Consider the following 15584-nt stretch of genomic DNA (forward strand, 5'->3'; position numbering starts at 1 on the left):
CAGATAAACAAATATACAACACCTGTTTGAAATCTCCCTTAATATTCTTAATTGACAACAAGCCAAAATTTCATGCATTTTTTAATGCACAAGGAGTTAATTTTGATTTCATAAAGTGACCGTCTGCTAAAGTACAAGAAACACAGAATGTTGTGCTGTGAGATAATTCCACAATACATGTTCCAAACCACACTTTTGCTGACCTTGTGAGAAATAAGATCATTTAAAACCGCCATGAGAAAAAACAAAATGAAGAAATTCTATAGAAATGCAATTACTTTGCTGCCGGTTAAAAAGATTGAATTATGTTCTCTAAGTCTGAGCAAATACAAGCATTCTCTGCAAATGGGAACAGCAGCAAAGACAAAGATATCTGAAAAGCAAAGAAAAAAAAATTCTTACCACTCATGGTGATTGTCTACAAAAGCAGACATGGGACTTATTTGTACTGTATAGGTATCGTTGGCTGAATATTCAAATAAACCATAATAAGGATTGAAGAGCTCTCTAGACACCAGGAAAAAAAATTCCCTTGAAGGCCCACTGTAGTCCAACCTTTAAAAAGAAACATGACATTACTACACAGTGTTTATTGTGTGCAAAGGAACACTTTTTAGTATTTACATTCTTTACATTTTCCATTAAAATTTCCTAAGATTTTAACCAGAACCCTTATCCGGCAGATTGCTTAATGCCAAGAGATGTGAAGTCCTTGTGAGGATCTTCTGAAATGGAATGACTTGGAGGACTGGAAGGAAATGCTCTAAATCAAAATTTTTGGCTCCAGCTGTAATGTGTTGTTTTTTTTGCCATGAGAATATAACCAAATAAATGGAGGTGAGGGCAAGAAGTGTCTGAGGGGAGGCAGAGGAAACATGGAAATAGGCAACATTAGATCTATCTGCATCTGACAAATTAAGAACAAAAATGGAAAATGGTCATATTTTGTCCATGCAGACTTGCAACAGTAGGACAGTTTGAAGAATAAGATTTCTGTTTTTCCTAGCAATATAATCTGATATTACTTAAGTGATTTCTCTTTCTTGGTCTAAATTTTCTTGTCTGTCTTCCAAAGCTGAGTGCACTTAAATGTCTTTTTGGAGAGTGTATTTCCTTTGTTTTTGTTGGTTTTTTTTTTTTGTGTGTGTGTGTGTGTGTGTGTGTGGTTTTTTTTTTTTTTGCTATTTCAAGATTCCAGTACTAATGAACAAGGAATCTAAATAACCTCCTCTTGAATCATAAACAAACTCACTGCTGACAAAGCACTAAGACTGATTTTTGGCATTATGCTGTCACCAGTAAAATGAGTTAAGTACAAAGTTAATGCTTTGGTAGAAGTAGAAAACTAGAGATTTTTCTGAGGGGAGGAGAGATTACTATAGTCCTAATAAACAGATTTTCTATAGCTTGAAATTTTCATACTTGACTTTTATGAAGGTCTTGCTTTAGCGCTAAGACAACACACAGACAAAACCATCATAGAGAAAGTCAGCTTTCACGTCAGATTCCTGCTACTAATGTTTTGGCTCATGAACTTTAACAGGAGATAGACACAGATGAGAGTTCTTTGTGAGGATGACACTGTCAGGAAAATAAGAGCTAGGTACCATTATCAAGTTGAGGACAAAGCCTCTTTCTTCTGTTGAAGGAAAAATATTTTCCCTTCAGTCATTTGGAAGCACTTAGCTTCTGTTAAGCTTCCGAAGCAAAGTACTGAAACAGATTCTTACCCTGGCAAGAAGGGCAGATTCCATCCTCAATTTGCAGGAAAAAAAAACCAGTTTGATACCATGGACAATTGTTGGATCTTAATCTTGGCACAAATACCAGATCAAGAAAGGGTTGTCTGGAAGACTCTTACAAACTTCTGGGATAATTAGACTCACTATGAAAACTGAAGATGGAACAGAAACTGTGTGCCTGACTATCAGCCATTGCATACAGCTCCCTTTGTACATGGTGTTACTGTGAGTCATGTTAAATAAATCAATCATGAAAGTCCTGCACTGTCAGTCAGATTTATCCCACAATTAAAGGCTTGGCACAAGGGTGAGAAAACTTCATACAAGAGGTATGCAACCACACAGCAGCTGCAACTGTAGGGCATTTGGATATTCAGGAGCAGAGAAATATGTTGTTGGCAACGTGACTCATGTCTCCTGGGAAGCGCCATTAATATTTCAGATTTATCACTATAAACACAGCTTCTGCTAATAGTTCATAGAACTTAGGGAAAATAGGTTTAAGAAATCATATTTTTTGCATCAACATTTTTTTCACTTTCTCCAAATAAAGTATGAATGCAAAAAACATTAAACTAGCATCACAGTTACATGACAGTAGAAACTGAAGGTTCAATGAAGATAACAAACATTATGAGATTTACAAAAAAATGTATGAATGGCAACTATGTCTGTGTTAATCACTTAACAATATGTACACCGACAAAAGTTACTCAGAAAATTTTAATCTGTGAGGATTGTATTTCCCATTACTTCGAGTCTTACACCTCTCTACCAAGAGGAAAAGCAATGCAACAGCAAACTTCCAATGAATTTTCTTAAAAAAGGGAGAAACAACTAGGAAAAGATTCGCCTCCAGTATTCTCCTCTCCTCCACCCTGACCTGTCTTTCTACACCTAGCCAAATGAATAGTTCAGTGTGATACATATCTTTGCACCATCTCTGATGAAACAATACTGTTTGCACATACCCTTTCTTCATTCACAAACAGATTTGTAAATAGAGAATTGACGTAATTTTAATTTATTCTTAATTAACTCATTATTTTCCATTAAGAAGAGAGTCTTGTTTAAAGCTAGATATAGTGGAAACAGTATGTGTCACCTCCATTTCCAGGTCACTCTTCATCTTGCTGTACTAAGTGATGAAATACAAAAGTCTGATGAAAGGAGACAGTCTATCTGGATCATTCTATCTCATGTATGATTTTCAAATTTTCCCTTCCATTTTTAAATCTGAGTCGAGGCTGTAGCTGCAAAAGTGAAGGCCGGTAGGGCTGTGTAAGACAGACCTCGTTCCTGCATCCCCACCCTGCTCCGTCAATACAGTGTAATCTCATCCTGCATCAGCCTCGTCATTCCAGTTCTGAGTTTTTCCTCAGACAGCCTAGTGATATTATTTATATGAACAAGTCCACACTTGGCTCTCAGCTGTCAACCAGTCTTTATTAGCAGTAAGTAGTTGAGGGTAAACTTTGACCAGTTTTCAAAGTAATCTAATCTTGTACGAGATGTCTCTATAACAACTTATCTATTTTAAAGACTTGCACATTGCACGGCAATAGCACATACTACAGCATTCCAAGAGCTGTGTGCTGCATTTTCCTAAATATCAGAGAACAAAATTTTGAACTTCTTCAGAAAAACATTCATTAAATGTGTTCATAAAAATATTTGTGCCTAATGCAAAAGGCTTTAAGAGGATATAAAATAAGAGACAAAAACAGGTAAATAGTACATTGTTCCACTTACACTTGCAAAGAAAACCTAACCACATCTTGCCTAGTAATGTGCATCTCACAATCTATAAGACATCAGATTTTCATCAGATATAGACTGAGCATTGTTTGAAGTGACTTTGTAATGTCAGGAATATCTGTGTTTATTTGACAACTGGCAACAGCCTAATTGCTTTTATTTGTGATGCAGGCCCTGGCCTAGAAAGACGATGCGAGCCTCCTACAGCAGCGAGGGCTTTCAGCTCCCATTGCCTTAGAAAGCAGTTAGGGATTAAGCATTTAGCCTGTTCTGGAAGCATTCCCTCTCCAGCAAACAGCAGCTGTCTTTTAACAGGCACTAGAGATACAATAACAGCACTGACAGAAAAGAAATATGAATAACACAAGAAAGTAGTTTGTTTTTCTCTTTGCTTTCCCAGCAACACTCTGAAACACACTAACTATTGTGAAAATTCACATAAACACATGTATTACTTCTGCAAAGGCAGGATGCATTATATTTCACAAGGCCTAAAAAAGTCATCCTGAACAGCTGTATGTTCTAGGCTTGTATATGCGGCATTTCCTGACCACAATCCTTCCTCTTTTCACTCTAGACCACAAAAACTTCAGCGAAACAGCACAGCTGCAAGACAGTTTTGAGATTACATTTACTTCCCTGTTCTACTTACCCTTCTTCCCCAACAAATGTGACATACAGTTTATTTCTCTGCAGGTCTTTTCTTGAGTAACCCATAATCTGATTAAAGGCATCTTCAAGCAAGTGATCTCTCCTGATTATTAATCTGAAAAGCAAAACAATTTTGAAACATTAACTCATGAATATGAACCACACTTGGAAATATCTACTTACGCTACAAGGTACAGGGTGACTTACTAGAGCACTGATATCCATTTTGCTGGATAATTTGATCCACATCAGGCAGCTTCTCTCTGTCAGAACCCTGAAGAATCTACTTTAGATTTCAGTAATATGCCTTGTACAAAGAAGTGTTTTGATTTTTCCACCCTATTTCTTTCTTACATTAAGGCCACAATGGGAAAAATCCTGAAATGAGCATTTTCAGTAAGTCTAAAATTCTTTTGCAAGGCTGGGCCTCTGAATTAGTCTTACCGTAAGCAAGAATCTAACTCTTTATGTAGAAATCAATCTCTTAAGAAGGCAAAAGATAAAGCTGTGTGAAGGTCATCAAACGATAACTCAAGAACAATAACACCCCTACATTATCCCTTGTGTAAGTGTGATGGGACAAGAATAGAAGGAACAGTAATTGTTTGTCCAAAACCAGACTGAGGCATCACACATAAAAACACACTGTATCTTTTAATAGAAAAATTGTGAAATCAAGGAGGCACCACAAACATCTGAAATAAGAGGTGAAAGAATCCTACTTACTTAAACAGTTCATCCTTTGCCAAAGAACTGTGTTTAATTAGTTTCCTGAAACTTGGCTTGTCTTATATTCAAATACTGTCTTATGCATGTGTTTGATCAGTCAGTCAGACCCAAGCTGGGAGGTGTGCCCCCTACAGAGGCAACTTGCCTCTCCACATGCCATCTTGCAAAGCCCTTGCTGGTCTTACTGCTAATGCAGCAGTCAGTGGTTGCAGTGTGCTAGCCTGCAGAGGACACGTGAGTGGAGAGGAGGCAGCCAGGAAATAGCAAGTGCAACAAGAAAACCCATGCGGTAGGAAAACTGCATGGTGCTATGGTTTGAAAGAAAGGAGCAGGTCAGCATGTGCTTGGGAACCCAGGGAAAACTGTTCAAATCCAAACTGCTCTGCATTAAAAAAAGCCCAGTGTGATGGCAAATGGGTCAGGAAAAAAACAAGGTGCAAGAAATGTAATAGATCTCACAGGTAGCAAATACCATTCTCTTATACCAGCTATTTACCCACATATTTATGACAAAATCTTCATAGATGAATCTTTAAGCGTTTATGACTTAATTACTTTATAGGAAAATTATGTTCGACTTCTGCTTCTTAAGATTGTCTAAACAACACCACTTAAACCCTATTTCAGTTGTGGAAAATTTTTAACAAGGTCACATAAACAAAGTTTGAGCTCTGCATAAATTCCCGCAAAACATAAGAAGTGATTGGCTGGGGAAAACACACCCCTTATTCTAACAGAAGAAATGGTTTTAAATAGTTCTAGCTCCTCATAGTGAAGGAAGACAATTAGAATGTAGACTTGTTTGGGAGGAAGTGTACTTTCTCATTACAGTTGATCTTGATTTGCCTAAACTATGCGAGTTTTTTACCTGGTGCAAGACTTCATGATTTACAAAATTATGAAAGTATCTCTGATGACGATGATCCTTAACGTAACAGTATGTAATCACATGATGACCAATCAAACAAAAGAGGAAAGACTTTATCTAAGCACTCTTAAGAGAAGACCTCTTTACTGGCAACTATATACAAAAAATAAGCACATCTAATTTTTCCAATAGAAAAAAAACAGGGGAAAACATAATTATTTGTATCACAGCAACTGCTATGATGGAAGAGTTCAGAAGCCTCCTCTTCTGCATACTCTTTCCCAAAGCACTTTTTGTCACTGTATTAGTAATATTGTTCATATAAAACTATAGTTGGAGTTGATCTAGAAAAGAAGTGCGCAGAACTTGCTGTATCGTCTGCTATGAATCACATGCTGTCATTAAATCTCTCATGACAGGCTTTATATTTCCAGAAGTGCAAGGGTAACCATAATATCTGCATTCCTTCTAATAGGAAGAAGCTTGCAGACATGCAAGGAAAGGCAAGGCAAGCTGTCTGAGCAACAAATCCAGTTTCATGAGATTCTTCAACATACTTCAATTTCCCTGGGCCTTGTCCATATCCTTTAGTCTCCAACTTCCTGTAAAAGTTTCTCAGCTTAGCTTCAAAATCTCTTTTGTAAGGAGCTGGAGCTCGGGCATTGGCACGCTGAGTACCTGCAGGAAGCAATAAACAAAGAATGAGCTGTAGTGGCATGAACTGATTAATGTCTTATCATCTACTGAAAAGACTCTTGAACAGCAAAAGGCATGGTATGTGTTTGGTTCAGTCACCCTTGTGAATGAGTAAAAGCTGTGTATCTTCAAATCTGCTCTGTATCCAAGACTTCCTGATTGCTCATTTCCAATAGTATCAAGTTTCTAAAGCACATCTTAAAAGAGCAAATCCACATGAATGCAAAAGATTGATTTCAAAAAACAGCATGATCAACTGGAAGGGGTTTTGTTTGTCAAGAACACTTTACATCTCACCTTCAAAACAGTTCATGCTCATGAAATAAACATTGTGCTCTGTTCTGTTTTTATTATTCTCAGCAAAACCAAGACCTCTGAAATGAAGTATAAAAATTATCATCCACTGCACTGCTGTTGAATATACCAAGTCAAAGAACTTCTGGAAATTCCCTAGTGGAAGTTTTCCCTTGGGAAAGTACAAGGAAGAATGGAAACAGTACCGATTTTCAGTTTGTGGAACATTTTAATTGTAACTGTAGAATCATACGTGATGCTCATCTAAGTGAGTTTATTTTTGAGAACTCATTTTTGAGGGACGAAGCTGTTTGCCAAAAATATTACATACCTCCTGTGTTTATAAGTCCAGTATACACAAATCAGTTGCTCTGCCTGATCTATTCTGAATATTACAACCATTAGAACTTCCACTGTCTCTCTGGATAAATTACTTCAATTGATTTAATTACAAGAAAGTGTGCCAAAGAGGCAGTTAGTTAACCCTAGCCCTGCTACTTTCATCTTCTCAACTCTACTTTTTAGTACATTAATTACTTCCCTGTGTGGGTGTGTAGACATTTCCCCCAAGAACCTTAGAGGATGTTAAAAAAATTTCTCCGCCTTACGGTATACGTAGGTTGCTGACTGCTTATAATCATTGGAGATCAACTAACAGGTCCACAATACGCAAGAAATACAAACAAAGATCTTAGAAGCGTGCGTTTCAAATGTTATCATTTCTTACATGAGTTTTGTTTTGTCTGTCTGTACAAAACTAAGCCAATACAAAAACATTATGAGTGAAGACACGATAACATTTCCAGTTATAAGACAGAGAGAACATGCATCCTTTCAGCCTTTGCTTGCAGAGCCACAGCATATATTCTGAGATGAAAGGCAAGCAGAGCATCCTGCGGAAGTGGCTGCTGGAGGAAGCCGCACAGTCAGTCTCTCTGCAGAGACCACAGAGTGCAGGCAAGATCAGTATTAACACTGCCATTCACTGGTGTTCAAAAGACCTGTCTAACCAGAAAGACACTTGCCACTTGTTCTAGGCTCAGAGTGACACATGGGAGAAATAGCTCCACAAAGCAAGTGTCAGAGAATCCTCAGAGCACCAACGGCAATATGAAGGACTCCTCTAGAAAAGCAAATCATGGTCTTTGATTAAGTGGTTATCCTACGTTACTGAGAGCACAGAGGGTTTCTAACCATACACTCTCTCAGCTGAACTATCTGGAAAACTTACAGAAATTTGAAACTGTAAACAGCCCTTTAATTATTGGCTTTTTTCCCCTACTTTGTTTACTCCACTTTGGGTCAAAATAGGCATAAAAATGTAGTCACCAAAAATGCAACAAAAGCTTACTTCAGACTTAACCCCTGAAGGAAATTATTGCTAAGAGATACCAAAGAACATAAATCTGGAAATGCATTACTTCACGACTCAGAAATCAGCAGTGCATTATTCTGACAGCACATGACAAGTTCTCATTACAAATCACATGCACATGCCAAGAAATTCCTGGGCAATTATAGTGATTACTTCTGCGTTGGGAACAAAAGATGTTAGAAGAAGAGCTAAAAAATGCAAGTGATGTGATAATCACATTTGATTTTCAAAGAGATTATATTCTAAAACAGATATAAAGAGCAGCTTCATGATTATTCATCTTTCCCAAAAGAGAAAGTACAACTGATAGTGACTGATCTAAACAACGGATCCTTAATATGCAACCTCTTGCAGTACAGCACAGCCAGTTTAGCCGATGGGAAAACAGAGCCTCCATAGAAATCATGGCTCATTTATAATTCCTGATCAAAAAAAGATATAGGACTTCATTTGTACACCAACACAAACATGCACTCTTGCAGACAAACAGGGAGATTCAATGGTCACTGTATCTTTTTCTATGCAATAGAATAGACATTACAGTTTTAAGGAGAATGAGACTAAAGCCATCACTGTTCATCCTTTACTGTGTGCTATTTCTTTGAGAAGTAAGAGGAGAATATCACATGTTAAAGATTAAACACATTTTGAAATACTTCGTTGGATTGAAACTCAGCCCAGTATGCTTTGGTGCATGTAGTAATAACAAAGAAATTACAACTCTGAAAAGGAAAACTGTTTTTACTCCATAAGAGACTGCCAGGTTTACAATTGAAAGTAAGATGCATACATGCAGGTTTTCATTCTTACTTTCTTTGCAATGAAGGGAAACACTTCTATCTAGGCCATCTATGCATCCACAACATCAAATATATATATTATATAATTATGGCAGAATGCCATAAGATTATTAGTATCTTAGGATAGTTTCTTTAAATTAGGACAGAAGGTCCTATGCCCTAGCAGAAGGACAAGCTACCACTCAGGACATTTTTATGTCCTTTTAGTCTGGCTGCCTGAAGAAGTATAGCTTTTTGTCCTAATGACTGTGGACAGGGAAATGCCCATAAAAACCACAGTACCTTCGCTGGTGAAATGTTCTTATTGTCTGGAACTACCCAGGGTTGGTTGCATCCCAAAGGGTTTCTATATTTTTGTTCTCTGATTTTTAGAAGTCATCCTAAGCCACATCTGATAAACTGTAGTGATTTTATTCAACTTACCTACTACTATATTCTTGAGAAGTCTAAGAATATTGACATTTGTGAATTTCACTTTACTGTACTTGGTCTTCAGAGGTAAAATGGAATTTGTTACATTCGAAATAGTTTAGTTTTTACTAGCAACATAATTAGTTAACATGTGAAACATCAATTTCATTCCATTCTGACGTGCACTTCCATACAGCTGCAAGACGCTCTTTTTTGACCTCACGTTAAGGGACAACAATCTGCCTTTACATACACTTGTTATTATTTACTATCCCACAAACAGTGTGATTTCAGTGTATACTTACTAGATCTCATGTTTTTAATTTTCTAGGCATTGGGATCTTGGCATTAGCAGTCATTTGGTTGTTTCACATCAGTGAAGAACAAGCTTATATGTTTTTACAAGTCAGAACAAAATCACCGACTCTGAAGCTGGAATACACCCATCTTTTCTACTGGCAGAACATCTTGTGAGCCCAAGGCAAAGGTTCATGTTTGATAGTCAAATTCAATCACACTGGCTGGTTTTGCTCAAAAATAGGACTAGATCTTTGTTGTTGCTGGAGCAACAGAACTTGGATTTTCAGAAAGGAGGGAAGTCATTATGTGCAGTATAACATAAACTTAATTATGGGACTGGCTCTACTGCAATATTTTACAGATATCATTATTATGAAAGTTCTGCAGTGGAGAATAACAGCAATTACAAGCTCACTCCTTCAGCTCATCTAACTAAAAGCTGGGAACTGCAAAGGGCAACATGCTAGGATATAATTTCCAAATGCTCGGTTTTAGGCTGCTGTGAAATTCAATTTGGAAAGCAAACAAAAAATTACAGTCAAACTATTTTTGGTTGTCTCTGTTCTTTGACTTCTGGGAAGGCAGCAGGAGTGTGACATTGACTTTACTGATCTAGGACTGACCTTTACTTAGTATGAGAAATAGTTTCTTATAGACGCTGTGCCTGAGCAACTTACCTGGAGAGTTCTGGGGTGAGGACACTGGTGAACCTCTTGGGGACTGGCAATAACTAGGATGAAGTAAGGCATGTGGCGGCACGTATGACATTATCTCCTCTTCGAACAAGCTTGTAAATAGGAGCAAATTTAAAAAAGCAACACATTTATTTCCATGAATAAAAGATATCTTTCGCTTTCTAAATATAAATATCTATCTAATCTGTTTTCTTTGTTAGTTACTCGTGTATTTCCACTACGCACATTTAAGCGTCACACAGAGTCTTAGAATATTACTGCCATTCCGACTGAAACTTAGTGGAAAGCAATAATGACTACTTTTGTGAGATATTAGTATATATATAGTATGATGTTTGTTTTCAAGATTAAAATATACTTGCTCCTTTTGTGTTTTCACTTTTTTTTCCCATTTGCACTCTTATTAGAAAAGGGCAAGCAATGTTTAAATTAATTATGTTTCTTCTAAGTTTGTTCAAGGAACAAATACCTAGAGCCATTCTTCGCATGAGGTTTTTATTGGAATTTATATTTTCTGGTATTTCTTACATTCATTGTCTTGTGTCATTCTCCTCGAAAATAAACACTGATGCTGAAAATGTGATAAAATCTAAACCGCTACTTCAATCTTGGATTAAATGAAGAGAGTGTTAAAATGATGATTTTTGTTAAGATGATTATTTGTGCTGAATATCAAACGCGTTTAGAAGAACAAACATTTTATTCTTAACATTGTAATATCATTCTTAGAGTGATGCACTGTATCTCATTCAGCTCCCAAAAACACAGCTTTTTGAGTTTCTTTGCTAGCTGCTACTTAATTTTTACTGAAGTACTTGAAAAAAATGTACAGTGTTCCCAAGCAATAAAAATATCAGAAATAATGATTCCACCCAATTGATCACTAGACCTCAGAGTTCTTTACAAGATAATTATACCACTCCTAACCCCTATACAACTAAAGAAACAGAGATACAGAAAGGGATACAGTCTTTCCCAAGGACATCCAGCCAGCCAGCATACAGAACTCAGGTGTCATGAACCTGAGGAAGACTGACTCATTACAATTAGCAAGCAGTTTTATCAGGGTTTCTTAGAGGAGTCAGGGCAATACTCTGCAAGAAGATTTTGTTAAAAGTAGAAATCTACAAGGATTAAATACAGGTAGGAAAAGAAATTCTAGTATCTTGCTACACCATTATTTTAACACAGCCCACCTTAATTTTTACACCAGTTTTACTCACAGTAACAATAAACTTGCAATAACCCAGTCCAGTTCTGAGGTTTAACATGTAACATTTTAGGGAACTAATGGATGCACAATTAACATTTCATCATTAATATGTCCTTGAAGCAATGGCATTATTAGTTTACTACTAAAATGAGAAGAAAATCAAAGCAAAACTTTTCAGTTAGGTATTTTTAGAAAAACAAAGCCAGAACAAAACAAAAACCTAGAGAAGAGAAATAAATTATGAAGAATATGCAGTTTTTCTGGAATGGCACCAGCTCCTTGACTTTTCTCTTAAAGACTAATTATACAGATAATTGATTTCTACAAAGGAAAGATTGAAGTAAAAATCTTGAATTTTCTTTATTTCACTAAAGTAGTACACAGTACTGACTGGAAGGCTCCTCAACAGCTGCCACAGCATATTCCACACATGCACAGAAAGCAGCAGCGCCTACCTGAGTAACATGACAAGGTCTGCATCACTGGACAAACGCACCAAGCCAGGCGTTCCCTCTGTCCGGATGAACTGGATCTTCTCCCTGCATAAGCAAAAAAGAATTACAAAATATCTGTTTGCAAATAAGGCACCAATGTACAACCCAGTAGAAAAGAAAAATTACTGGGTATATCACAAAAACCTCTAGGCTACATTTCTGTATTTCAGAAACCATTTTTTCCCTGCCACTCCATATGCATGTGAGAAGTAAAATATTACAAGCAAAAAGCTAATTTGTTCTGAAGAATGATTCTTGTTTCCCTCACTGATTCAATGCTTCAGGTACTACAGCCATGCAACCAACAAAAATGAGCTCTTCAAGTTCACACCAGCTATGGCCCTGAATTCAAAGCAGTAGGCCAACCCCTGTGAGAGGATGTTACTATTCAGAAAGTGAACTCTTTGAAGCGGCACTGTCTATTTTGAACCTTTGTACAAATGTAAGCCATATATTACAATGCTCACATATGATTTCAAAAGTGGGATTTTCAAAACACTTTGCATTTAGCATATCTTCCAGAAAACCTTGCACTGTTTCTCCCTCTCTACTTCACCCAAGTACCCAACCCTCCTCCTAAACCCAGTCTGGACACTACTGTGGAATCTATGCATCCTGAACACTGTGTATGATAACACGCTCTGTCTGGATTGTTGTGATCTCACTCTGGATTTTTAGTATCTATATTGAATATAATGATTTGGGTGATTCCTGTTCTCTCTACAGTCTGTAGAGCTTTTTCCTGCATTCTAAAATGAAAAGACATCCTATTCATTTTCTATCATTAAAAGACAGAATTTCTCTCTACCATCATCATCATATAATTTGGACTCACTGTTAACAAGGAAAAGAAAGCCAAATGCAAAGCCTCATAATAAAAATTCCAAAGGACAAAATCAAACAAACAAAAAAAAGCTCCACATAAGAACAGCAATACTGGCTCAGCTCAGAGGTCCATCTACTCCACTGACAGTGACAAGGACAAAAGCAATACATACAGTCAACATTCTAACAAGGGTGAAGATGAGTGCTGGGAGCAGCACGCAGTTTAAGCTACAATATGCATTTCTGGAGCACATAATTTCACGCACAAGTTTCATCCAAAAGGTCAAGCCAAATTCTTGCCATCTGTCCCAAAAACACTGTGCAAAAGACCTTCTCAAACAATGAACCTAACACAAATTTCCTGGCAACTTCCACTACATATACAGCATATTTGAGGGTCAAAAGGGGCATGTTCAAGCTTGCAGTGCTTGCAGTGGTGGCTGTAGCAGGAGTGTGTAATTCAGTGTTTCCCTATGAAGACAGGCAGCGAACATCAAGTAACCACTTCATCAACCCTGTGGTCCCAACCCATCCAGAACCAAGATCAGTATGTTAGCCCCACAGTTTCACCAGCACAGTGCTGAGTCAAAGCTAACACACACTGCCCACGTGGAACATGGCCCCGTCATGCCCAGAGCAGGAGCGTCTGGACAATTCTAGAGCCTACTCCAATTTATATCAATGCCCAAACAGAAAGGTTTGAAGAAACGAATGGTGGATTTCAAAAGACATCTTAGTATTCAGTTAGCAGCAACATCAGGAATCAGAAGAACATTTTCTAGGTTAATGTTTGCAGCCCTCCAAATGAATGTAATCGATGACTTCTCAGGAATTACCACTGAGAACTGTGATCTCAATTACAGTTTTTAAGTATATGCCTTTTATATCCTGTTAGGATACAAATTACATGATTGATGCCTTTGCCTGAACCCTTTTACTTAATTTTATCTTCCTTTTGTAATAACACATTTCTTCTGTTTCCCTAAACCTTATTTCAGGGAGTTAAATAGGAATACAATAAAGAAATATTGGCTACAGCTTTATGGATATGTTATCTTTCACAGGCCGAAATTCTACAATTTGTTATGTGCCACTGCCAACTTTAATGACAGAAACTAATTTATATTAGCATTTTGTATTAGATTGGGAATAGCAGACTCCATAAATTTTAATACCTGAGTGAATGATTCCTGGTAAGATCTGGTTGACGCTCTTGTAGAATTTCAAAGATGTTAGGCTGCCGCAAAAATGCAACAATCTTGTCATTGTAAGCTGAAAATACCAACAAAAATATTGTACTGAAACAACTAAATACTAAAAGACACAATGACATTCCTTCTTAGTTTTGAACAACGACCGTGAATTTCATCTTCACAGTTATTAGTTTAGCAGTACTGTGTTAATTTATATTTACTGTGTAAGGTTACTCATAGTGCTATCATAGGGAACGCATTTGATTATGAATGAGATCTGATTATGACAAATCCTTTCCACTGTTAATTACATTTTATCAATCACACTCTTAGCTGAAGTCAAACTAGAGTATACATTGCTAGAATAACATCACAAGGATCTTAGTTTCCATTGCACTGAGCCATTTTCAGTCATAAAAAGGGAATGTGAAGTGACACAAAGTATGAGACATTGCTTACTATGCTATTATAAATTAAAATATGAGTCAGGGCAATGGAGAATCCAATATCTTATTTTATAAGGTTGTGTTTAGTAGTGATGTAGACCAGCTTCTTTCTTCAACTACCTTCAGCATCTCCTTCCAATCTGTTTGGTGTCACTGTAATCTCTATAGGCCTTTGGAGAGATGTGGCTAGTATAAGAGGGATGAACTGCCCTCTGGAGGTGCCGGATTGCACTAATAGACCAGACTGGGCACCTAATTTATAGATGTAGATATAATGTCATTCATCTCATCATCTGTATGATACCTGAGACGTACAGAGCTAGGTGAGAAAACAAGATGACTATAATCATAGACATTATAGAGTTCTTACATGCTGGATGTAGGGTAACTAGGTGAATATTTTTAATCTCTTCCTCTGAGAAGTAATAGCCTTCTGTTGTTATTCATACTAAGATCCTGATTAAGTTTCAAAAATGCAGTGTTTCCAAAAAGATGGCTGTATATCGAGGCTCCTTCCCAAACCTTAACCCATACATGTTTGTGTGCTTACAGTAACATTATCTGCTGGTGGGATGTGGATTTTCAAGACTTTGACTAGACCACATATATTCAGGCCAAGTATGCTATTTTAGCACTAAAGCTCACTACATTTATCAATGCAAATTACTCAAAGATTAATGTTACTCTTTTTGTTCTTTTTAACTTTGCAAAAAGATAGAAATAAAAGCTTAAAGATTAAAAGATTAAAGAACTTATAGTTCAATGATATCCATGCATTCTTGATATTAGTCTTAGAATTTTAAGACCATGTGAAAATAAAATACTAAACTTTCTTCCATTTTCAGTGTGTAACAAACACTACTCAAAGCTAAATGTACTTCTGATGGTATAAGCATTTCCACAGTTGACTTACAGCCAACTCATATTTGGCCATGTTTCTCAAGTATCATATTTGACCATGTATTCTCAAGACAGAAGTAGGCTACAGTCATTCAGGAGCCTTCCAAGAAGAGCTGATTAAAGCTAGAGTCAGAATTAGTGAAAAACTATTCACATATAATGAAAGGAGTACCTATTTTTTTTGGTGTCTTTTT

General features: G+C 36.9%; 1 protein-coding gene across 5 annotated transcripts in view; it reads right to left on the minus strand.

Moving 5' to 3' along the window:
- Positions 1-15584, minus strand: part of HECW2 (HECT, C2 and WW domain containing E3 ubiquitin protein ligase 2) — a 164669-nt gene that overhangs the window by 18188 nt on the left and 130897 nt on the right. For all 5 annotated transcript variants that reach the window (XM_021399234.1, XM_021399235.1, XM_021399236.1 and 2 more), the window contains 6 exons: positions 14027-14123; positions 11988-12071; positions 10302-10411; positions 6306-6426; positions 4153-4266; positions 403-555 (listed from right to left, as the gene is read on the minus strand). In XM_021399234.1, the coding sequence (XP_021254909.1) occupies positions 403-555; positions 4153-4266; positions 6306-6426; positions 10302-10411; positions 11988-12071; positions 14027-14123 (679 nt within the window). The remainder of the gene's footprint in view (positions 1-402; positions 556-4152; positions 4267-6305; positions 6427-10301; positions 10412-11987; positions 12072-14026; positions 14124-15584) is intronic.

The sequence above is a fragment of the Numida meleagris genome, chromosome 5 (assembly GCF_002078875.1).
Source record: "Numida meleagris isolate 19003 breed g44 Domestic line chromosome 5, NumMel1.0, whole genome shotgun sequence".
NCBI classification, from domain to species: Eukaryota; Metazoa; Chordata; class Aves; order Galliformes; family Numididae; genus Numida; species Numida meleagris.